The 24,827-nt window shown below is 53.1% G+C and overlaps 1 protein-coding gene across 2 annotated transcripts in view; it reads left to right on the forward strand.

Moving 5' to 3' along the window:
• Positions 1 to 24,827, forward strand: part of CTBP2 (C-terminal binding protein 2) — a 106,013-nt gene that overhangs the window by 69,115 nt on the left and 12,071 nt on the right. Inside the window, exons 1-3 of one of the 2 annotated variants that reach the window (XM_003794070.3) lie at positions 3,108 to 4,950; positions 23,809 to 23,963; positions 24,143 to 24,287. In XM_003794070.3, coding sequence (XP_003794118.1) covers positions 3,243 to 4,950; positions 23,809 to 23,963; positions 24,143 to 24,287 — 2,008 coding nt within the window. In that variant the 5' untranslated portion in view covers positions 3,108 to 3,242. Of the gene's footprint in view, positions 1 to 3,107; positions 4,951 to 23,808; positions 23,964 to 24,142; positions 24,288 to 24,827 lie in introns of those variants that run through there. The other variant, XM_012807785.2, reaches the window with a different exon arrangement.

The following is a 24,827-nucleotide window of genomic DNA, read 5'->3' on the forward strand; positions in this document are numbered from 1 at the left end:
CTGTGAGCTGTGACGCCACAGCCCTCTACTGAGGGTGACATAGTGAGACTCGGTCTCCAAAAAAAAAAAAAGAATTTGGCTTGTCTTTCTTAATTTTCAGTAGATGATCTTTTTTCTGTTACATAATTTTCTTATTTCTTTTCACTTTGTCCAGTTTTCTAGAGTGAAGGAAGGTCTTTGTGGAGTTAAAAAGTTAAGTCCGTGAGATTCTTTACTCTAGAAATTGGTCCCATCTCACTTTATTTAGTTCTCCTGAGGTTTTTCAGAAAAGCAGCCCTTTCTCAGAGACTGCAGTGTATTAAGGGGGAAAAAAGTATGCCAGAGTGTTTAGAAAAGTAAATCCCATTACAGGTGTTTTTTACCTAACACAGGAAAACATCTGTCATAATATTTGTTGAATTTCAGAGCCGAGGCTGCGTGAAGCAGAACGGGTTGGGAGCTGGTAGATATGGAGCCCCAGCCTCCTGGTTCTGAGGTGGAGGGCGACAGTACCCCTGAACCTCACCTGCCCACTTCTGTCACACCCCCACCATCATGCCCTGGGTACCATCTCAGAAAGCGGTGTAAGACTCGTGACTAGTTTTCTTAGGAGTTAAAGGACATTCATAGTTTTTTACAGTGGGAGAACTTGAGCAAAACTAGACAGCAGGAAGCCGATGCGTCACCAGGTGCTGCCCCACTTTGTACCCAGCTGCAAAAGGTTTGGCTCGAGGGTCTCCCAGACTGTACCATGAGTGGGACCACTTAGTGCAGGTGCCACACGATGTCATGTTGCTCGTTACAAGAAGGAAGTAAAGGAAATGGTGAGATGGCTTAATTCAGAAGCTTAGGCAGTTGCCAGCTGCCTCTCAAAGGCTGTGACAGGAGTACAGTGTGCCCCTTTGTGAGAGGTTGCAGTGAATCACTTTCTGAAACTCAAGTGACATATGTGATATTTCTGCCTTTGGGGGAATCAGAGACGTCAGAAATGCTTCGTTAAATAAGCCAGCAGTGGTTATCATCTTTTTTTAAAAGCCTAAATTAAGCATGCTGTAAGAAAAACATGATAGCAAAGATTTCCAATTGCTGGTCACCAGTGCAGGGCAAGGATGTGTCAGGTCCACCGCGGGGCCCACAAAGTGGGAACCGCAGCAATAATGGGATGGGAACCCCTGGGGTACCTAAAGGGCCCCCTTTGGGTGAACAGCCTGAGACTGGACGAGGGCAGTGATGAGATGGAAAGGGACTGGAGGTGTCTGGTCAGTGTTGATGTCTCCTGAGGGCCCCTGTCCACAGGCTCTTGGTAAGATGTGTAAATACTGTCCTGCTATGGCTCCCTTCCCAGCCATGATGGCACGTGTACCAGGAGAGGGATCCCAGCAAATGGCACTAGCAGACTTCCTTCGTGCATGGAAATCTCAGCACTTTATACTGCGGCTTATTTTCTTTTTTCTTACTTCTTTTCCCTTTTCCCACGTCCTAGGAGGTGTAGGGGGTCGAGAGTGGTTTGGGGCCTCTGTGCCATCAACCAGGGCCTTTACCCAGCTAACATGGGCTACTGGCATTGGGGGCAGAAATGGGGGTTGCCGTGGTCTTTGGGGTCACCTGGGATGTGTGTCTGGGCAGTGATTAGGCCCGTTGGTGTAAACAGAGCTCATCCCAGAGTTCAAGGATGTACTGTTCAGGAGGGTGGCAGTGCCACGCCACACAGCTCTATGTCCTAGAAATGCGGTTTTTATCTACGTCCTCCCCTCAAAGTAAAACTCCAGTGTGTCTCACATCTTAAAAACAAAGTGACTGGCTGGTATTGCTCTTGACCTGAAGATTGTTACTGTTGGATGTCGGATTGAGAGAGATGTGGGTTGAGGCAGAGCACCTCAGGGTCAGTGGTAGCCAGTATACCTAGCGTCTCCTTTTTAAATGTTTTCAGTGTACACAGCCTTTGTAGCTCCCTGATTACCAGCCTTTATTTTTGTTGTCAACTCTCCTTTGTGGCAATCCTACAATTGCAGGAAAGGAACCGACCACATTAGGCGGGGGCGGGGGGGGTGTGCCTTTCTGGGACTGTTATATGTATGTTTAAGGAAATGTCTTAATACTTTGGGGCATTTCTTTATCTAAATAACTGCTGCTGTTTGCTTTATTGCACCTAAAATCCTAGTGGACTCTGTGAATGCTTAATCCATGTGAATACAGAAAGTCATCTGAAAAGATCTAAGCCTGCTGGAATTCTGCTTTCCTTTCAACATACTTAAAGACGAGACGATCAGATGCAGCCGCGTCCCGATTTTGCTTTCTAACGTTAGCTTTTAGTTGCTGATCCTCCTTTTCCTGTGACCTCTGTTGCAGTTTAAAAATGATAAATTCCAGATTACACAAGCCTGTTTATTTCCCCCTGGCAGTCTGAATGGATCTGTGTTTTACAGTAATCGGGTAAAGGAAGCATTTGGACGTGAGCAGTGGAACCCCTTTGATTTACAACCAAAGAGTTGTCTCTAAGCAGATTCTAATACTTTCCAAACATCAGGTTCAGACTTAGCCTCGTTGTTTAAGGTTCTAGAAATGCTCGTGACCCTTTTCTCTTATTTATCCACATTTAATTTGCTTTTGGCTGCGTGTGATGGATTAACATTTGTTTCATCAAGGTGGATTAAGACGAACTGACATTGAAGCCGTCTTACTTTGTGTCTTATTACTTTGAAGCCATCAGAGATGGGGAGGCAGGCATCCCCTTCCAGAGAGGGAGGCAGGATTCATCCTGAAAGTACCCTGGTGAGGAGAGAGGCTAAGCCAGGGCTTCAGTGCAGAAATCATTCCTGGTTGCATGTTGGGAAGCCTGGATGGAGCAAGCGGCCAGCTTCATCAGTCTAACGAGATGTCACATGGAACAAAAGCTTTAGGGGTTTTATTTAGCTCCTAATCCGCATGCTGAGAGAGCCCGGGTCCATGTGAGCACACCAGCCAGGAGGGGGGCCCAGCAGACTGGAGCAGCCTCCTTTGTGGGACTGAGCGTAGAGAGCAGACCTCTCGGCTGCCACTGGGGGAGTGAGGCAAAGTTACCGTGAGTCTTATGTTTTGTCTACTAAGGTTTCAGAGGATTAATAATTTAGGCCATGCTTTGAAACAGGAAACCCCCACTTGGTTGTCCCTGCCATCTCGGAAGGGTTAGCATACAGCCAGGTCTGTTTTTGATGGATATAATTGAAGATTTATAAAGAAGGCTTCTCCTCTACCTCATCTGCAGTCATTTTTTTTTTTTTCCAATGCCAGTTCCCAGCAGGCATATAAATATTGGTCGTTCTCAGAGCTGGGATGCTGCTGGGTGGTATGAAGGCCCCTGGGAGAACGCCGAGGCCCTGCGGCCTCTGGGGAGGAGAAGCTCTGTGACATATGGCGCAGGAGAGGGGACTTGGTGTGAGCTGCCCAACCTCCACCCACAGGACGCTGCCCTGTCCGGGGCCCCCGAGCCTTACCTGTACCGGGAAGCTGTTTATAACTCAGTGGCCGCAAGGAAGGGGTCTGATCCCGACTTTGCCTTCTACAACAGCAGGCAGGCAGTGATGTCTGGGCGCAGCCCGCTGCTGCCACGGGATTACTACGGAGACCCGTCTGGAGCCACTAGGGTGCCCAAAGAGCCTGTCTTCTATCGGGACCAAGGAGTCAGCCGGCCTGTGCCCAGCTATGGAGCGCTTGGCAACCGAATGCCATGGGATCAAATACAAGGTCGGGTACCTGCCCTGCAGGACACTGATCACCTGTACCAGGATCCTGGAGGTAAAATGATCTCTCAGGGGCAGCGGACCCAGAACAGGGCCCCATCTCCTGGGCGGTATGGACGAGAACTGCCTGACACCAGGTATGGGGCAGAGGCACCCGCCTACCCCACCAACCAGGTCTACAATGATGTTGGTGAAAGGCCAGTGGATCCCACCCCTGCCAGACAGGTGGCCCCCACCTGCCTGGTGGTGGACCCAGGCTCGGCTGCTGCCTCTGAGGGCAGCACCGGGGTGGCTTCAGGTGCCCTGAATCGAGGCTATGGGCCTGCCCGGGAAAGCATCCACTCCAAGATGGCTTATGATACTTACGAAGCGGACCTGCCTGCATTCCAGAGTCCCAGTGGCAAGAGGAATGTGTCCCCTGAGTTCCTGGCCTTCCTGCGGGCTGAGGGGGTGGCGGAGGCCACACTGGCAGCCCTGCTTCAGCACGGCTTTGACTCCCCGGCTGTCCTGGCCACCCTGGAGGACACAGATATCAAGTCTGTTGCACCCAACCTGGGCCAGGCCCGTGTTCTCAGCCGCCTGGCCAGTGGCTGCAGGACCGAGATGCAGCTACGGAGGCAGGACCGGGTGGTCCCCCTGCCCAGGACACGGTCCAGCAGCTTCAGCCACCGGGGCGAGCTGCTCCACAGTGACTTGGCTTCCCTGGGTTCCACACCCCTGCAGCCCCACCCTGTTGGTCCCCTGCAGGCAGCATCCCCCCGAGCCGGGAACCTCGCACGCCGCCCCTCCAGCGCACCATCCCAGCACCTCCTGGAGACGGCAGCTACCTACTCTGCCCCAGGGGTGGGTGCCCAGGCCTCAGCCCCCCGCTTCCCTTCTAACTCTGGGTACAGCTCTCCCACCCCGTGTGCCCTGACGGCACGGCTGGGTCCCACATGCTCCCCACAGGCTGGGGTGGCCTTGACTAACCCAGGTGCTTCGACCCCCCTTCACCCAGGCCCCAGAACAGCCTACTCCACTGCTTACACAGTGCCCATGGAACTGCTGAAGAGGGAGCGTAGTATGGCCGCCTCCCCCCTGCCGAGCCCCCATGGCAGCCCCCAACTCCTGCAGAAGCCTGGTGTCCCCCTGGAGCCATCCAACCTGCCACCAGTCAGCCAGAGCCTCCACATGCCTCACTCCCCATACCAGAAGGTGGCCCGGCGCACGGGGGCCCCCATCATCGTGTCCACCATGCTCACTGCAGAACCGAGTAATGCACCCGCCCTGGCTGGGATCTTGGGGGTGGGGGAGGGGAGGTGGATGTTCAAGCAGAGGATGGCAGATCCAACTGGCCAGGCCTCAGCAGAGTAAGTGCGTCCACACCCACACGTACCCTGCCAGAAGACAAGGCCAAGGAGCTGTGGCCAGTTGACCTGGGTTCTCTTGAGTTAAAAAGATTTGCATTGCCAGCCTGACCCACTGGGGTAGCATCACCTTCCCATTTTCTAGCTGGGCCTAAATTGATTTGTGGATTTCCCTTTGCAGTGGTAATTGCATCTGTGTTTCTTGGAGATACTCAGAAGTCATTCAGAACAGACTGCAGCCCTCAGCTCACAAGGGGTGGCATTTTCTCTAGTTCACACTGGGTGTCTTTGGAGGAGTCAGGAATATTTTATCAAATTCCTGTAAATGGTGCGTTAGAAGGGCATAATAGTGTGGAAACATAACCTCTGGAGGGTTCCTGCTCACAGGATCAGAGGCAGTGATTAACCACCGTGGAGAGGAAAATGTTTGCATACTTGTGGGTTAAACAAAGCAAGATGTTGAAATCCCTTAGAACTCCCTGTTTTAAAAACAGATTTAGTCTGGAAAATACAGTTGGGAATTCTGCTTGCTTATAGGGAAGAACATATTTCCAAATTGAGGAAAGGAAGAACAGTGCTAGGTGGTTTTTCTTCAAAGCAGGTGCCAGGTGTAATTAGTGGCTTGTGTTTCTTTGGACATTGCACACAAACTCCTAGGTGGACACTTCTGGATGCCATTTAGAATTTTTATTTTAGCTCTAGAGTGTTGAATGAAAATTTTAAAATGTGAATCAGTTTTTCTCCTTTCAAACATACTTTCTCCCTCGCCACCCTAAAATAATTTAGAAAATAGGATGTTTGTTTCTGGCCATGATGGTGTAGTGGTGATGACGGATGGCCTCTAACACTGCTGTGCAGAGTTCACCCCCAGACATTTCACTTCTTATTTCCAAAGGGAGACTGAGTAACTGGCTGGATTTCTCTGGGGTTTTTTGTTTGTTTGTTTGTTTTTGTTATTGTTATTTCTTGCTATAGATACAGGTCTTACCTCATATATGGATTTTTTACAAAAAGTCTGATCATATCATTTATCTGAGTTTTTTTCAATTGCTGTGCAACGGGGGAGTCAGACCTTTTTCTGAGGGCTGTGCCTTCTCTCACAGTCAGACATGCTTTCTTTGCAACCAACGAATTTGCATGGCGATGACATTTGTTGCTCCAGTAATTTCATCTGATAATGGCCAGGCTTGCAAAGCGGATCTGAAAACATATTCCTTAATTATGTGTTGCTAAGTAACGAGAGGGTTTGGTCATAATCACGGAAAGATTATCTCCTCATTGAAGTCGTGGAAAGGTTCTGCTGAAGGAGGACCTGTAAAATCGCCTTATTTCCTTTTTTGTTTTTGTTTTTTGTTTTTTTTTAATTTCTGTTTATTTTAGACTGCCTTCTAACAGAAACACTCAGTGTTTGGGTATGGAGTAAGGGGTATTCTCTAAGTTGTTTGGAGTGTGATTGTTAACACGATGTCTTGCAGACCCAAGGATATTGATTTTTATTTCATTTGCATGGCAGCCAGCCAGCACCAAGGAGGTCTGCGGTCGGAAGTGGGCCAACAAATAAATTTCTGTGTCAGAGACCTGCCCCATCGCTTCAGTTTTCACCACCATTCCTAGGGCACTCTCCGTGCGGCAGTATCCCTTCTGCAGGGGCTCTGCTTCCCCCAGTTGCTTTCAAGCTGTGTGAGTGGCGTTTTGTGTGGTGGGTTTTTTAGAATGGACAAGCACATTGGTATGTGTTGGGGCCAGAGGAAGATGGGACAGGGCGTCTGTAGAGCAGTTGATCTCAACCTGTGGGTCACACCCTTTGTAACAATGAGAATACGTCGTGGCGTTAGGAAGGCTGAGAACCACTGCTATAGGGGATGTTTACATTTAAGGAAGCCGCCAGAGACCTGAGGCTTGGCGGGGCCACCCCACCTCACCGTTTGCAGCACCGCCCATGTGAATAAATCTTTGTTTTGCCTGAATTAAGCATTTCCGCCCAATCTGGGAGGACAGGGCATGTGTGCCTGGAAGAGTCAATGTTAGGGTGTTTACAATGGGGTTATTTTGGTGGTTTTGTTGTTGTTGTTTTAAATATCTGGTTTTATTTTCATGTGCTTTGGATATCTTAACATTTGTTTGCTTTTCTCGGTTATGAGCTGCCTGCCTCGTCTCAGCTAGTTTGAGCATGTACACAGTAGATTCTTCCTTGTTGAGTCCAGTCCAGTCCCACCGGCTGGCCAGGCAGTTCAAGGACACAGGTGAGAAGGGCAGTTGCTGTAGGGATGCTCGATGGGCCTGCTGTCACTATCAGGCTGGCCTGGCGGCAATGGCAGGAGCTGCGGTCACCTGAGCCCTCCCCATACCGCATGCAGCAGTAGTATCTGGGGGTGTTGGCCTTTCTGTGGCTTTGTCTTCCCCCAAAGCAGCCGTGCAGGGCCTGCTGGAGGGCTTGGTTGGGGAGCAGCACGCGTGTGGGGGCCCGGCCCTTTTCCTTTGAGCATTTCCAGTTTTCTTTCAGCCATTTTTTCTTGGTGCAGCTGATTAATGAGCCACATACGTGACCCATACTTATCTAGTTGTCAGGGTCTCTCAGCCCAAGGGCTCTTCAAAATGGGAAGAAGAGTCCATGGTTTGCTTAACAGGAGCTGGAAGGGGTGGCTGTGACAGTTAATCTGTCACCAGAGTTGGTCTCTTACCTGACTTTGTTTGATGTGGCCCTGAAGTTGTGACACACCTGGTCTCCTGGGTAGGAAGGTCCCCAGTAGAACCAGGACAGAGGCTTGCTCCCTCCCCGCCCATACCCAGGGTGAATCTGCCAGTGTCCCTGGCCTTTCTAAGGCTCCCTCTGACTGGAGGGAGGCTGGAGATCGCGTTCATGAGCCCCTAAAAACCAGCAGAGCCAGGCTGACGGTGTGGGGCCTGGGAGAATTATTCCTAAGAGAACAGTTACTGTGATGTGTGATGAGGACAGGGGTGGGGCCACCCAAGGCCCCCTCAGGGAGCCAGCAAGTTCTGTGCCTGGAAGAGGGTGGTCAGGCCAAGGGGGAGGATGCTGCCCGCCAGCGTCGGGCGCGTGGAGACTGGTGTGTGCAAGGACTATGGAGGTCTCGCCTGCTGCTTTGAGACTCCCTGTGGAATCCCTTTATTGAAGAGTGACTTACATAGTTAAGAAATTTAGACATCGCAGAGGAGGAAGAGGACTTGTCCAAGGCCACGTAGCCAGAACTCTCTCCTCCCTCTCTTCTAAATCCAGGAAAACTCAACAATTGCGTGGCATTGACAGCTGAGCTTCCCCAGCAAATCCCATTTCAGCCTAGCCTCTGCACGTCAGTGAGTGGGAAGTTGGCCCTCTGTCCAGCGTTCTCTGTGATCAGAGATTCCCCCTGGGTAGTGGCCTGCTCTAGCCACTGTCCAAGGCGCCAGATGTGGCCTCCATCCCTGAGCTCAGGGTGCATCCATGATTCCTACCCTTTGTTGGGGCCTTGTCAGATGGAACTTGTCATTCAGATTGTGGTTGTCACTTCTGCTGTTTTCTCAGAGTAGTCATTGCCTAGAGGATTTGTGTCTTGGTTGTGTCCTTCTCAGCCCAGATGAAGCTCAGAGCCTAAACCTGGCATTGCCTCTTGTTCTTGTTGCTCATTTTACCAAGAACGAGACGGAGTTCCTTGATTTCCCCTACAAGGCTCCTGGAAGGGCCATGGATCCCAGGAGTATTTCTGCCTGGGAACATAAGGTAGTTGAGTTGTTCTGCCTGCTATGTGTTTAGCAGCTACATTGAATTCTCTGAGCTTCAATTTCCGTGTCATTCAGAGGAGGGTAGGGCTTGAACTTTGGCGTAGGGTTTGGGGCGTGCTGGAAGCAGAAAGAAAAACATTACTGGAGTGTCCAGGTCCTTGGCCACAGCTGGGCTTGCTTTGAAAATGGTTCCTTTGTCATCACGATTGTTTCTGGGGTTCTTTCTTAGACCAGAAGGCAATACCTGAGGCACTGGGGTCTGGGATGAGGGGAGTCTCCCAGGCGGGGCTTGTCCCCAGCGCTGCCCCCTTGCAGTCAGCATCCTCTGACCTTTGGGTATGGAGTGACATCTTTAGAGGACATAGTTGCAGTGAGCCATGCCAGGACTGAGCAGTGACCAGGCTCCCTAGAGCAGGTCCCACTGTAGTCCTTGGGTGGGCACTGGGGCCACTCACTAGGCCTGAGTCTTATTACAGCTTAATGGGGAAATTCCTATAAACCCAACTCACACATGGTGTGTCCGTTGATGGCTTAGACCCCATCTGCAGACGTGTCCGGGGAGTCAGGTGGGTGCCCAGGCCCTCTGCCTGGCAGGACGCAGAGCAGGTGCTGGGGAGGCTGGGTCCTGCTAGTCGGCTTAAGGGGATTGGCCCCATGATTCCACTGCAGGGGATCTCAGCCTGCTGCTGCTGGACCGTGGCCAGGGCTGCCTGCTTTCCTGTCACCAGGCCCTCCTCCCTGTGTACTCTCGGGGCCTGGGATGACTGTCACAGGTTGGCTGTGCCACCTTGTCTCTTGGGGCAGCTCCATGTAGAGCAGTGGGGTCTTGTACACAGGGTCTCTGCCTTTCGGGAGGCGGCTCACAGCTTTGGTTTCTGAGTCAGAGTTTCATGTTGTGGAGCTTCTTTCCACTTTGCGGCCTCCTGGGGTTTTTGCCTCTTTGAAGTCTTCATAGGAGCCGGTGATTCCACCCGGGCTGTGGTCAGATTATCCAGGGAGATGCGTGTGCTCAGGCACACAGGAGCTGAGCATCAGGTGCCAGCAAGTTCACCTGCCATGCGAGGAAGGACCCAGCAGGCCTGCACTCCATGAGGCATCAACCTCTGCTTCCTGGGGTGGCCTTGCTCTTGAGTGTCCTCGTGGGGCCCACGTCCCTGTTACCTCCCTCAGCTCTGTGTGGGGCAGGGGCTTCTGTGGTTTGTGGGCTGTGGGAGTCCTCACTGGCTTTTTAGTGTCAGGGACACCAGTTGCAAATACTTTCTCCCATTCTGTAGTTGTCCTGTCACTGATTAGATCATGTTCTTGAACCATAAAAGTTGGAACTTTGAAGTTTTATTTATTTAATTTGGTTGCTCGAGCTGTTGACGCCCCATCTGAGAAATCATTGCTTAGTCCAAGGTCATGAAGATGTACTCTGATGTCTCCCTCTTGGCACTTTGCGGTTTCCTCACTGACGCCGAGGTCAGCTGTGAGGGAAGTCGGCTGCGGTGCGGGCTGGGTTCCGGGGCACCCAGTGCTGCTCAGTGAGGAGGCCAACCCACAGAAACAGGAAAGCTTTTCAGGGGTTACGAGGCAAGCGGCTTTTTCACAGGTTCCTTACTGGCACATGGGAGAATTTTTTCTTTGAAAGTGTTTGGAAGAGAAATAATACTTGTAATCCATAACTACTTAGCACATGTTAGTGATACAGGAACTAAGGTAATTCAACGTGCCGCTGCTGGTTGTGTTGCCCGCTCGGAGGCTGGCATGCACAGAGGACCTTCTAGATGTTTTTACGTAAAGAAAAAACAAGCTGCACTCACTTTTCCTTATGCTCTCTGCCACTGAAGGTGCATAGAAGTGCGCTGCGGTTAAATATAGCCAGACGGCAGCACAAAGCATGTGAATAAAACAACTTCTGCCAAATTGTTGGGAGAACATAAAATCAAACCTATCAACACTGAGCAGGGGTGGGCAGCTCTCGGAACATGTTCCTTCTCAGAGCACTGCAGAATTTGACCCTAGGAAGGGGCTACAGATGTGGAATGAGGATGGGCTGCACAAGAAGGAACCCAGGGCTGAGTTTACACTAAATAAACAAGAGCCCTGGGCTATCCTCTGCCAGAGGGGCACAAGCAAAACACTGACTCCTGGTTTCCAGACACAGGTGTGTAAGATGCTGGCAGGGGCAGCAGGGAGCAAGTCCTTGCCTAGGTGGCTTGATAAAGAAACAGTGTCTCCACAGGGCTGGTGGGGGCACCTGACCCCCGAGGAATTAACCTGAGGTTCAGCGAGGTTAACCCCCTGCCCTGTTCACCCCACGGGGCTGTGAGTTGAGGCTAGCCTCTCTGACTCTACATCTGTGTTTGGCCATGACATGATGAGCCACCAGCACAGCATCTTAGGACAGAGGGAAAGTGACCAACAGTGCGGAGGGAGACCCTGGCCCCAGCTGGAAGCCGCAGGAGGAAACAGGGTACAGTGGCTAGACTTTAGGAAGTCGTCTCGAGCTACTTTGAGGCTCACTTCCCAGGAATGGCATTGGGAGAGCTCTGAGAAGCACATCACAGTAGGAGCTTCGCACATGGCCAAGTGCAGGGCACACAGCTGGTGCCCTCAAGGTCACATTTGGACACACTGCAGAGTCAAGCCCCCTCCCCTGGATCAGGCTGCCTTCTGGGAGAGTTGGGGAATTAATTCTTCCAGTGAAGAGCATACAGCATTCTTCAGTGTGATTAAATGGAATGTAAAATGTTCTTTGGTCCTAAGAGGATTTAGGCCTAGCTGTCAGGAAAGGCTCTAGTGCGCATGTGCGTACACACACACACACACACACACACACACACACACACATAAAATTAGGTGCAGAAATGAGTGCAGGAGAAGGTAAAGGTAGGTGGCGAGGCCTGAACACAGAGCATTCTCTGCAGTGCTCAGGGGCCGGTGCAGTTCCTCTCTGAGCTTCCTGGCAACAAAACAGAAGAGGGACAGATCACTTAGGAGATGCACATTGTGCATGAGACGGGACTGACAAGCCCTTTGCTCAGAAGCGTCTTTTTCTGAGTGATCCTGAGATGAGTTTCTCCAGCCTTCTACCATTTAACCAAAGAGGTGGCCTCAGCTCTGGTTTACAACTTGCTTCCTGACGTGGACCTCTCACCCTCAAGCCTGCAGCTCCCCATCCACGGCCTCAGCTGCCTGAGGGCAGCCTCTGGCATGTCCTCTTTTAGTTTTTATTAAATTTCACCAGGCCTTGTCCTTGTCACATTGCTCAGCTGCTCCTTCTACAGTTTGGGGCTTGGCTGAGTGGAGCTGGCTGCTCCTCTGGAGACCGTCTTCCCAGGCTGATCCTTTTTGCCACGTCTGAGGGGACACAGCCGTTTTTCTTGGCTGAAGGGGGCTCTGCCTAGAGAGCTGAGTGTTGTTATCAACTGCCCGGTCCGTTCTCCCTCCCTCTCGAGTGCTTAAAGCTGACCCCTCAGCCTCATGAACTTCACCATGGGGTATTTTCATGTTAGATGCTTTTTATGTGAAGGAATAAATCTGACTTTGTGATGGGTTCTAGTGTTTTCCTATAAGCTGGGCTTTGAGCCTAGAACACTTTGTCACTAGATTTTAAGAAAGAGCTACAGAGGAAAGAAGGGAGTGGAACATCCAAACAGCTGTCCCGGTCCACTTCCTGGCCACTCTGGGGCCTGAGGGCAGCACTCCTGGGCCCAGGCCTGCTGTTCAGCAAGCCTGTTAAAGAGTCTCTTTACTGTAGGGTTTTAGGACCATGTGAAAAACCATTCACTCAAAGCTTGGCGCTTCTTCCCTCTCCCTTCTTGGCCCCAGGGACTGGGAGGAAGAGGGAGGGCTTTATTTTGCATTATGGGCATTTGGCCTGGGAAGTAATGGTGGAAGAGGTAAGCCTGAGTTTGCAGGTTCCTCAGTGGCCTCTTGGGAAGGAAGATACATTGTTCCTTCCTCCTCGGGGACACTGAGGGCATCGGTCCCTCTGATTCCAAGGTACATGCTGACGGTTCAGGCAGTGACCCAGAGGGGCTTACAGGCCGCCCTGTGCTCACAGGCACTGAGTGGGTGGGGACCCCACAGGACATGGCGATGGTGAGCTTGGCCTGCTCCAGCTTCTTGGGACACCCAGGGCACGTGCCATCCTGGTCACTGCTGCTTCATATCCTCCAGAAGACCTTGGGCACAGATAAGAGGGTCTATCTTCGCAGTCTGCTCAGGGACTCCCAAGGCTTCCTGGCCTGTGTCCCCCCACTCCCCACCCACCCTTGGTCTCGCCGTGCCCTGACAGTCCAGTTCCATCACCTTGGGTTATGCTGAAGCCCCTTCTGCTGGGTGCAGGGACCCAGGGCTCAGCGGACCATGAATGCTCTTCAGCTTCCACAAGGTGGGAGGCCAGGCTGGACAAAAGTCTGTGACGTCCATGGGTTGTTGCCTGTAGTCACCTCACATTCCTGTAACATCCTGCCAGGGCTGTGTGCGCCAGTACCGAGCACAAGGCCAGCCCCTGCCTACTGCCCAGCTTGTGTGAGGCTGGTGAACTAGTCCCAGCGAACTCTCCTTCCTCGTATTCTCCTATTGTGGCGGGAACACTTTCTGGAACTTGAGAACTGTTCTCCAGCCCCCCTCCTCCACTCCCTCCTACTCATGGCCAGGCAGGTTCATGGAAGTGCCCTGGGCTTGGGGTCGCGCTCATGGCTTGAGCTGCAGGGAGCCCTCTGGGGTCTGGACTGTACAGGGACGTCCTCTCTGCTGTGAGAACAGGACGGGCAGAGAGCACTCAGCAGCCAGACTCTGGCATCCATGCGGCATCTGGGTGTCCTGTGCTCCACGATCACCTGAGAGGCAGAGGGAGCATTAGGGTTCTAGAATGTCCAATGTCAAGGGACCACACAGCACAAGGTCCGTTTGGAGGAATAGATGTGTTTCTTGCTTAAATAATTTTTTTTCTTTTATGATTTTTGTGTCAATCGGAAAACCAGCAGCACCTCTCCTCCCACTGGGCAGCAGCTCTTCCAGTGGCAACATGCAATTCAGGGAGAAAGTAATGACTGTGCCCAGGTGGGAGGACGGCTTTCTGTTTGTGCTGGTCACTACTGGTGAGAACTGTCCCCCATGTGCTGGCCTGCCCAGCACCACTAATCCCCTGACTGGTGGTGCATCTCAGAACAGTGAACTATGGTCACTGGTCTCATCTTCTGTGGCTCAGAGCATGTCTCCACGGCTGAGAGAAGTATGTCTCCAGAGCCACCACCCAATGGTCCCCTCAGTGTTTCACAAGTCCTTCCAGCCCAAGGTCCCTGGGACCAGAGAGGCCACCAGGGTGCCGCTGGTCCTTGGTCTAAGGACCGTCAAGCAGGCATGCAGGTTATCTGCCATTAACCCTTTTAGGGGCAGTGTTTAAGGCCGAGGTGGTGTTTCCTAGATCTGGTTTCCTATCGACCAGGCCCATAGGTGTGTGTTGGGCCTGTGAGAAAGACCATGTATCCCCGAGTCCGGCTTGGGGGGTGGGGACAGTGCACATGCAGGAGCCTGGGACTTAACTGAGTGGAGCCAGTCCTTGTGGAGCCTGGGACTTGACTGAGTGCTCTGCTCACCAGCCTCGGGGACCCAAGAGGAGCGCTGGTCAGCATCTTGGCTTGGAAGGGACCAAGGCTGGCAGGGTTTTACCCAGATTACACTGGATGAGTCACCAACAGCCATGCCACAAAATCCAGAGACCTGGGAGGGGGGTGTGCCTAGGCCCAGGGTTCTTGACTGTGTGTGTGGTTGGTGCATAAGTTTGTTACTGTGAAAGAGGAGCTTCAGAACCCACCTACCTTAGCCCTCCCATGGCAGGCCACCGTCTGTCCTCAGACGACACTGGTCCTAGGCCTGGGGTTGATGTTCATGTCTCTTTCCAGTGTCCAAAGTATGTTGAGATGGACCAACCTGACCCAACAGGGAGGTGTGGAAGTAAGGGATGGGTTTGGGGTACTCACTCCAGTTTGCACTGCAGTGAGCCTCGGGGCTGCGCACTCCTGGTATCAGACGGGGTTCAAGCCCTGACTCCATCTACTCTGATCCTGTCCCCATAACCTCACTGGAGACCCAGAACAGCACTCCTGGCATAGGGTTGTCTGGAGGGTACTCAAGATGTGCCTAGGACGATCCTTCCAAACAGTCACAGCACCCAGCGGACAATGTAAGGGGCTGGCTATTTACCATCCTCAGTCCCCAAAACTTGATTTATACATGAGTTCTGGTTCTTGGGTGCATGGGTGATTTTATTCCCACAATAAAATATTGAAAACCAATTACAGACAAAAGGCTGACAACAGTGGTGCCCAGCTCCCACCGCCCTGTTTTACAGTTTCAGGCTGATCCAATATCAGGTTATTTCCCCAACTTCCAGGCACACACATCGTGGGAAAGTCTGGTCTGTGGTTAGTGCTGTGCACAGAATGTGCCCCTTGGGGGGTGGGGGCTGCACAGAGGAGAGGTGTCCCAGGAGACGTCTTATCTACAGGTAGGTCTCATCTACAGTGAGGCTGAGCAGAGGGTGGGTGTTATGTTCTTGATGGTCTTTACAATGGACTTCATGCCTCCTCGTGACTTTGTGAGAACTGGGCTGTTGGATTCAGAATCTTGTGGTTTGTGGGCTATGGGCTGGAACAAAGAGTGGCAGCTGCCACCCCCGGGAGGTCAGGACCAGGATGGTATAGCTGGCTGCACAGCTGGTCAGAGCACCCTTCGCCACTAATCAGCCACCCCAGCTTTGTTTTTGTTTTTGTTTTTGTTTTTCCTTTCGAGACAGTCTAACTTTGTTATCCTTGGTAGAGTGCTGTGGCATCACAGCTCATGGCAACCTCAAACTCTTAGGCGCAAGTCATTGTCTTGTCTCAGCCTCCCAAGTAGCTGTGACTACAGGTGCCCACCACAATCCCGGCTGTTGTTGTTGTTGTTTAGCAGGCCCAGGCTGGGTTTGAACCCACCAGCCCTGGTGCATGTGGCCAGTGCCCTAACCACTGAGTTACAGGCCCCAAGCCTCACCCCTAGCTTTGAAAAGTGAAGTTCCCCAGGGTTCTCTCAGCTGCTCACCTGAGCCTCTTTTTGTCCTTGAGAGGTTTGTTCTTTCCTAATTTCAGTCTTTTGCAAAGTCGTCACACCTGGGGGTTGGCTAGTGCTCAGGCCCTGGCTCTTCCATCCTGTCCTCCCTCCCCTGGTGCTGGAGGACCATGTGCAGCCAGGCTTTGGGAAGGGGCAGAGGGTGTGGAGTCCTGCCTTGTGTCCCTGGCCACTGGGCTGTGGAAGTGCCTTCTGAGGTGCTGTTTTTGGTGACGTCCCTTCGTTGGTGTTCCCTGGCCAGCTAATAAGCTGAATCTTGGTTCACACTGCTAACAGTGGTCACCCAGCCTCTGGGGCCAAGGAGCACTGGGTGGCATATGGCTGGACAGACGTGGGTGCCTCAGGCCTCCTGTTCGCCAGCTCTTCCTCTTGTCTATCACCTGTGCTGCCTGGGACTCTCACCGGAGGGTCATGCCTCAGTGAGCCACGTGTTTTACTGAAGTTTATCACGGCTTTCCTGTGGCCATTTCGTCATCCAACCTCCAGCTGACTTTGCAGAGATCACTAAACTCAGAAGCTGAGGAATGGCATAAAGCCACATTCTGGGGGGCCCGTGTAGGGAGGAGTGCCCCCCAGTCCAACCATGCAGGCTCAGTGGCCCTCACGAAGCCAGATTTCTCAGCTTTCATTTTTTTTCCCAGCAGCTTTATCGAGGTATGAATCACGTATGACCCCTTTTAGGGTACACAGCATCTTGACTTTGAGCGCCCTTGATCACCCAGGGGACTGGCACAAACTGATCATCATACAGAGGGGGTCAGCATGAGGAGCGAGGCCTGCTGTACTGATAACATGCATGTGGTGTGTGTCCATCTATGAAATCGGGTCAGTGCGGGGAGGGGTCAGCTGTGGAGGTCCGCTGTGTTTGGAGTGTGAGGCGCAGCAGGCTGAATCTGCAGCCCCCACAGAGCTTGTACTTAACTCATAGTAATCTGGTGACCCCTGTAGCTGGTGCAGATGTGTGCAGTGGTGGAACCACTGGCCCCCCCTTAAATGTTTTACCCCCCAGTTAGCCCAGGTTTCCTAGCACCTTGTTTCCTTAGGGTCAGGCCCTAGGCAGTGTGGTGAGCAGCCCCTCAGGCCTCAGGTCACCCAGAGTCCATGCTGGGAATGAAAAGTTGGAAAGCTCGGACAGTGCCTTCCTGAGAGGGGACGTGGCCGTAATCCCGTATCCTTAAGATCCTGTAGAGATCTCAGACTGTGCCAGGGCAGAGGTCTAGGGGCCCTCTGGGAAGGTGAGGACAGAGGAGAACGCTGCTTCCCAAGGCCTGGCCAGAATCCCAAGACCCTCTTCAGGCCCCAGAGAAAGATCCTTCAAAGTTCATCCCTGGGACATAGCAGCTATGTCTGCCATTTGAGTAGGAGGAAAGGGGCTGTGGCCCTCAGGTGAAATGGCCCATGATTGTGAAGCCAGTCACTGCACCATCCACAGCCTGGTCCTTGCCAACACCTAGCCTGCGACAACGCTTGGCTTCTGGTTGAATTTTTTTGTATTTTTTCCCTCTCCTCCTGTCTTTTTTGTAAAAGGGTCTGGATCTCTCTCTCTTGAAGACTTGGGGGGCTTCTGTAGCGCTAACAGAGGGTCTGTCCTGTTTGTGCTGTTTGGGGTTATAAAGCTCACTGTCGGCCCTTCCTGTGCACATCCGCAGGCTTCCCTGCACAGCAAATCACTCTAAAACTCAAGGATTTGCAGGCAGCTTTGACCTGCCCAATGGGTAGGTAGGGGACAGTCTGAGGTGGCCTCTCACCCCATGATCCTTCATCCAAGTCCATCCCAAGACCACAGCAAGGCCTGGCCCTCAATGTGATGCAGCATCACCTCCACCATGTATATTGGTCAATGCCAATTACAAGGCCAGCCCATTTCCTGGCCTTGCCAGGTGGGGAAGCAGAGTCACCTCTTGGTTCAGGGAGTGGCAAAGTGATGCTGTCAGCAGGGCTCAAATGCTGGGAGGTGAATGTTCCCAAGTCAGGCACAACTGAGGTTCTGGGCTGGGCAGGAAATGGGTACAAACCAAGACACCCACTGCAGACCCCAGCCCCACTCTTCACTTTCCTCTTTCCCCAGCAGAGTGGAAAGAGGTCCCCTGGGTGCTGCTGCCTGTCTGGGCTATATTGTTTATATGATATGTGGATGTTGCTCTCCATTTCTCTTGTCCATTGTGAGTGGATTGGCCTTGGGCAAGCATGGATGGAAGGTTTTAACTAGCCACGCAGGGCAGCTTGCTGGAGCATTGGGGTCAACAAGGACTCTGAGGCCCCCAGTCCTGTCTTAAGGATTACTGGGATCAATTGGTGATGTCTGTTGTGAGTATAGAAGTGGGGTGTGTGTGTGTGTGTGTGTGTATTGTAAGGTAGGAAGGGGGAAGACCACTGGGGGTGTCAGGTGAGACTTAAAAGCAGAGAGAATCTGACAAGAATTAGGTTCCTCACGCTGAGGGAGCAATCCCTGACATTTCACAATAGAACGATTGCCCCAGAGGCCTGACAGGGAGCTGGAGGCTGGTCACCTCCCACCGCTGGGAAGCTGGGCAGGTGGGTGCAGCTTCCAGAGACCCTCCCAGAAACACCCAGAGAAAATGCCTTTGCCAACTGGAAAGGCAGGTGACAGGGTAAAAACAGCCAAAGTTTCCAGTGGCCGTTGTGCTTTTTTTTTTTTTTTTTTTTTACCTTACAGTAGTTTCTCACTAACAATACTTGATCTATTCCAAATCACCGCCTGGTTCTGCTCCCTGAACTACTGTCTGGTCAGCATCAGCTCCTGGGGTCTTTGCTGTGAAAGGCGGAGAGGGGACAGGCTGGTGGCATGCTCTCTCTCCAGCTGTGGGCACCCTCAAGTACTTCCTCGGCACGCAGGGGACGGTCGCTGTGCCTGTGCTCACTCACCAGATCAGTCAACTGCCGAACGTTTGTCGCTGTTTATTTAGATCCCACATCTGATGGTTCAGAACAGCTTTTACAGTGTGGTTAAACACGTTTACAGAGCCAGGGAGGCGTCTCTTACCTTGACAACACAAAGCCTCCAGCTCCTTCCTCACACACGGCTCTGCAGCCCCTCTGCTGCCATGGATATGGGAGGTTAACGCCAACTGTTGTGGGGGAGCTCGTTTATGTCCCACCCCCAGTGTCTAGCCCCCACCTTGGCCTAGCCAAGGCTTTTTGGTTCTGTTTTGTGGAAAGCCAAACCTCAGGGACACACCCTTGTCAGGCCTTCTTGAAATCACGGGTCACTGAACCCAGCCAGTGGGGGTGGGGCTGGATTGCAAGAAGGGGCTGTTTACCAAGAGTGGGCTGCATGGGGCAGGGGGGTGTTTCTAAGTGTGGTGGGGTCTCGGGCATCCACATGGCCATCTAGAGGTGGGAGAAGCAGGGGGACCTTGGGTACAGGTCCAGTGTGCCCCTTCCTGCCTTCCTGGCCTATGCGACCATGGGGGGTTGGCCTGGCTGAGTCAGGACAGCAGGCAACAGCCCCTAGAAATCCCTGTAACTACCTTCAGGCAACAGAGCCTCCTCCTGTGTCCCACTTCAAGGCCACTGTCCTTTAACCTTCAAGTAGTGGGTTTTTGTGAATTCAGCTGGACTAGTCCTTTCTCTCCTGGTGGTCCCAACCTGTATCAGCTGTAGCGACCTCCTGAGGTGTGGGGGCAGCTTTCTTCTTTCAGGAGCCACAGTCCCTGTCAGGAACTGGGGCCCACCCTGGCACCAGAGGAGCTGTCCATACATGTGATCATCACCAGGGCTGCTGTGATGCCAGCTACTTTCAAGTGTAGAAAGAGGCCGGGCCAGCCTTTGCCCACTGTGTCAGAAATGATCTTCGAAGCTCCTTTGTTCTGGGTTGAAATCCTGAAATCAGCCAAATTCTGCCCCCCGGGCAGTTCAGTTCCTGAGCTGTAAGCAACAGAAACAGATTCAAACTATTTTCTTTAAATGGATAGTTCTGTTAAAAGGATGTCAGCTCCAGTCACAGTGTCCAGGAAGAGAAGAAATGGGTCTCAGAAAACCCTCAGGGCAGCTGCGCGGGGCAGGGTCCATCCAGGTCCTTCTCCTGACTCTTGTGAAAGGTAGCACATCCCATTTGCCCTGTATGGTCTTGAGCCACCCCTGGCCTGTCTGCCCCTCCCCATGGAGGGAAATACGGTGCTGTTTTCCAGCTGCAGTGGTGTCACATCAAAGCTGCATGTCCAGAAAGCTTCCTCCTCCCTGGGAACCACCCCACTTTGGGTCTGTGTGTCCCCTGGACTTAGTGTTCCCAAGATGACTGGTGGCTTAACAAAACTCCTGCAGTGGTTTGGTCTTTTCTTCCCCCTGTGGACCTTTCATGTCACAATTACTGCAGCTACCACTCCAAGCAGTACACGACCCCCCAGGGGTCAAGCGCAGCCCTCCTCCCACAGAGGTGAGCCTGGAACCAACCAGTAATTGACACCAGAGGAGCGGGCAGAGCTTCCTGCCCTGTGGGTTAATGCAGGCTGTCAGCAGTGAGGCACCAAGGAGATAGCCACAGTATGTCCAAGTGCATCTGGAATGTTCTGGACAGACAGGGTGAGTTTTGGGGTGGGAGAAACTAGCAAGGAAAGATGATGGTGGTGAGCAGAGGGATCCAGAGCCCACGCCAGTGAGTGTCCCCTGGGTGAGCCGTGTCTCATGCAGCTGCCTTCTGCTCCAGCTCCTGGCCTGTGAGGCGGGAATGGCAGCAGCACAGCGGCAGCGGTCTTCTCATCTGTCCTGGGGTTTGTGTGCATGGAAAGGCCTTTGGCAGTGCCCAGTACTTGGGAGCTTTTTATCGTAAACCCTGTTTTTCTTTAAACATCATACATTTGACTTTCTCCTCCAAAATTCCCCTGACTGACGAAGACAGGGTGAGACCAACCCCTGAGTTCATAGCTGTGTCCTGTGGTCCCTTAAGGCATCATGTTCCATCTTAAGGAATGAGTCTTACTCTGTAATGTGTCATCCTAATACATAAGCTCAGATTTAACTCTGGATTCCCTGGTGTATTTCTGGGACTCAGGAGTATGCGTAAGATGGCCCTGTCTGCTTTTCCTTCCGTTTCTTTCATCCTTTCTTTTCTTTCTTTCTTTCTTTTTTTTTTTAATAACAAAAGTCATGTCTAAAGTCTCTTCTTTCTAGAAGCAAATCTTGGGCTGGCACAGCGCAAATACTAGCATTCTGGGAGACCGAGGCAGGTGCATTGCTTGAGCTCAGGAGTTGGAGAGCAGCCTGAGCAATGGTGACACCCTGTCTCTACTTTAAAAAAAAAAATTACCCTGGTGTTATGGCCAACACCTACAGTCCCAGCTACTCAGGAGTCTGCAGCAGCAGGATCACTGGAGCCCAGGAGTTTGGTGTTGCTGTGCTCTGTTATGCCATGGCACTCTACCCAGGGCAATAGAGGATGACTCTGTCTCAAAAAACAAAAGCAGCAGCAGCAAATCTTGGCAATGTCCCAGCTAGGCTTTAGCCGGTGCCCTCATGTCTTCTGAGGTCCCCGGTGTCACACAGGACACTCCCGCCCAGCTCTCTCTGCCGTGCTTTTGCCCAGCATGCAGACCTTTTGGCAGCATGGGCTGCCCTCTTTCCTGCCTTGCCATAAAGGACCTGCAGCCAGGAGGAGCTTCAAGCCAAGGCCAGGTAGCCAGAGAGTCTCTTGGGCCAGCACAAGGAGGGAGGGCAGAGGCTGGGTTTAGCTTCACCAGAGAGAAAAGCAGCCAGAGTCGGGGAGGGAGCCGATCTCCAGGCAACCTGGAGCCCGTTGCCAAGGAAACAGATCCCTGCACGGGTGCTGTGGATGGACATCTTGTCACGATGGCCTCTCAGCCTCTCCAGACATTTGGGTCTCTCTAAGATTCCCACCTTGTGTCAGGCATCGTTTTCCTAAGTGGTTCCTTCCTTAATTAACAAGTTGGAATTCTTGTGGTCATGCTCTTTGTCATCTCTTTAACCATGCTACCAGCTCCCCTGAAAGCCAAGTCGGGGAGTCCCTCATCCTGTGGGCCAGACAGCCTAGGGGACAAGTGAGTGTCGAGGCTGGCCAGTTGACTGTTTTCTCAATGTAAAGGAAGAGGCAGGGAAGGAGCCTCGTGCCTCAGCCTCCTCGTCTGTTCCCCGGGATGGTGGTGCTACAGCTTGCTTGGGTGGTGCCTGACCTGCATGTGGGCACCTGCTCCCTCACTTCCCTCTCCACATGGTCTGGGAGTGAGTGGACAGGTTTCTGCATGGGTCCTGCCTGAAGACGGCATCCTTGGCCCCTGGGGTACCCTGTCCCTTCCTCATGGTAACAGTCTGTTGGTTAGACCAGCGGTGGGGGGGCAGGGGGGCAGCAGACGCTGCCCTGTGTTCCTGGTGCAGAAGGATTTTGGGTTTTGGGCTCACGTGGACATTGTGCTTTGGGACCTGGGTCTGAGGGAAGCTACAGGAACAGCTGCTGCCCACAGGCTGGGAGGGACCATGACTCCTCAAGTCCCAGCCTGGATTGGAAGACAGCCCTACATGACTGGGTGGCCCACACCCCAGGATCCCCCAGCCTGTCCTAGTGACAAAAAGCCTTTTCTGAGCTCTCTGTTCAAAGGGCTGATTGTCCCAAGCTGGGACAGCTGTGGGTGGGATAGTCACACCCAGTGCAGCAGGCTGGGCTACTGGGCCCCCCTCCACTGCCCTGCACACAGCCCCAATGTACAGGCAATTCCAGCCTGCAGTTCACTGTACGAGGACTCTGGTATATCTGGGGACTGCCAAGAGCCTTTTAAGTTTTGGGGGATAAAAGGTGGAGGCAGAATGGAGTCTGGCCTGGGCAGAGACCCTGCTTTTGTCTCCAGGAGCTCCCACTCCACCATCTCATAACTACACAAAGGTTCCAGGGACATTACACCTTCCAGGCTGGTGTCCTTCAAAGGAGAGGACCAGCAGACTCTGAGAAGAAGGAGATATGTGGCGTGGGCACTTCCAGCCCCGGCTGCTGTGCTGGCCAGAAATGTCTCCCTTGCACAGGAGCCAGGCTCAGGCACTATGGGGGGCTGACTTGGACATTGAAGAGCTTAGAATGCCCCAGAAGCTATCTTGTTCTGATTTTTAATCTGGTGCTAAAGATTTTTGATTTAACAAGAAAGCAGTGAACCATTGGTTCTCTGGTTTCCAAGGTGGGGGTCTTATTCAGGGTGTGGGAGTGGTTTGGTGTCCAGGGCAGATGGTCAGGAGGGGCAGCAGACCCTCCCTCTCCAGTGGATGGATTTGATGATTCTTGTTAGAGAAACTGCTGCTTCTCCAACTCAGATTGTCTAAGCCTACTGGGTTTGTGGCACAGAATGGCCAGGAGAAAGCTGGGGTGGGTACCCTGCCTATGCGTGGCACGTGGGCGTGTGCATGGAGGGGGCATGGCCACATGACAGAGGGCAAGTTCAAGGCTTCACCACCACCTACCCTGTTGAATATCTAGATGCTGCGTCATTGGTCTGATTGGAATCGCTAGACTTGTAGAGGGGTGTCCCTGCAGGGTCACCCACCCTACCACAGCATGGGGCCCTTCTGCCCTCCCAACTGTCCTTTGATTTTGTTGGCAGCACCAGGACATCTGTCAAAATTAACATGGTGGCTCAGACTAGCCCAGGCAGCTTGCTCTACAGTCCATGGGCCTCCTACCCTAGGCGGGCCTCCTCCCTCACCCAACACGGGAAATTGCTGGGGGAGCTCCCCTAGAAGCTGCTGATCCCCTGTAATGGTTTTTCTGAGGGGCAGCATAGCAGGGGGACCAGGTCCTGTACTGGGTGGGCAAGCTCACTCTGGCCTCAGTGCCCAGCAGTCTCAGGCACTGGCTGTGGTCTGGTGACAGGCGTGGGGACTGCCACTGTGTGGATGAGATGTGGGTGGGGGCTTCTGACTGGGGTGTTGGCCTCCCCAGGGCGGGTGGGACGTAGCTGCCTGCCTACGATACCCTCCCTCCCTCTGCACAGGTATCCGCCCCCAGATCATGAACGGCCCCCTGCACCCCCGCCCCCTAGTGGCGCTGCTGGACGGCCGCGACTGCACAGTGGAGATGCCGATCCTGAAGGACTTGGCCACCGTGGCCTTCTGTGACGCCCAGTCCACTCAAGAAATCCACGAGAAGGTGGGCCCGCCTCACCAAGCTGGGGCCACCCCGCAACCAGCTCCATCGCCCTCAAACAGCTGGTCTCCAGCTTGTTTCCCTGCTGAATCCTCTGCTTGGGGTTCCAGGCTGACCCTGGGTGGGGTCGCTGGGCTGTGAGGGGCAAGGGCCCTGACCCTGTGCCATGCTCCCCGATGCAGGTGTTAAACGAGGCTGTGGGCGCCATGATGTACCACACCATCACCCTCACCAGGGAGGACCTGGAGAAGTTCAAGGCCCTGCGAGTGATTGTGCGGATAGGCAGTGGCTATGACAACGTGGACATCAAGGCTGCTGGCGAGCTTGGTGAGTGTGTAGCCAGCACTGGGTCTTGCCAGGTGGGCTTGGAGGGGCCACAACAGGGACCACAGAGCAGCTGCTTCAGGGGGTCTCAGAAGGACCTTGTCATCTGTCCTCACTGCTCCTGTGAAACACCCCAAAGCAAAAGTTAGCGGATGAGCTCATCCCTTGAAGTAGCCATCTGAGCCTGAACTGCCCCTGTCGGGTGCACAGCTCTGAGGTTCCCTCCAGTCCTGGTCTGGAGCCCCCCTCCACATGGGGAGGATGTCATTGCAGAACCTGTCCCAGGTCAGCAGAGGCAGCAGGTGGGATTCTGCAGGTGAGGGGGGAGGCTGGAGGCTGCTGCTTGCACCTCTGACCACAGCACCCAAGGGGGCACCATGGGACAGTGGGCTCTCAGTCCCAGCACCTGGGGACATGGTGTGCACTGCTACAGAGGCATAAGAACTGAGCCTGTCATTGAGGACCCAGAGAGAGGCCTGGGGACCGTGCCCTGCCTTATGAGCACCAAGGAACCCCAGATTCATGAGGCTTCTGGGGGATATC

This window comes from Otolemur garnettii, unplaced genomic scaffold, assembly GCF_000181295.1.
Source record: "Otolemur garnettii isolate 467f Iridium unplaced genomic scaffold, OtoGar3 scaffold00075, whole genome shotgun sequence".
NCBI lineage: Eukaryota > Metazoa > Chordata > Mammalia > Primates > Galagidae > Otolemur > Otolemur garnettii.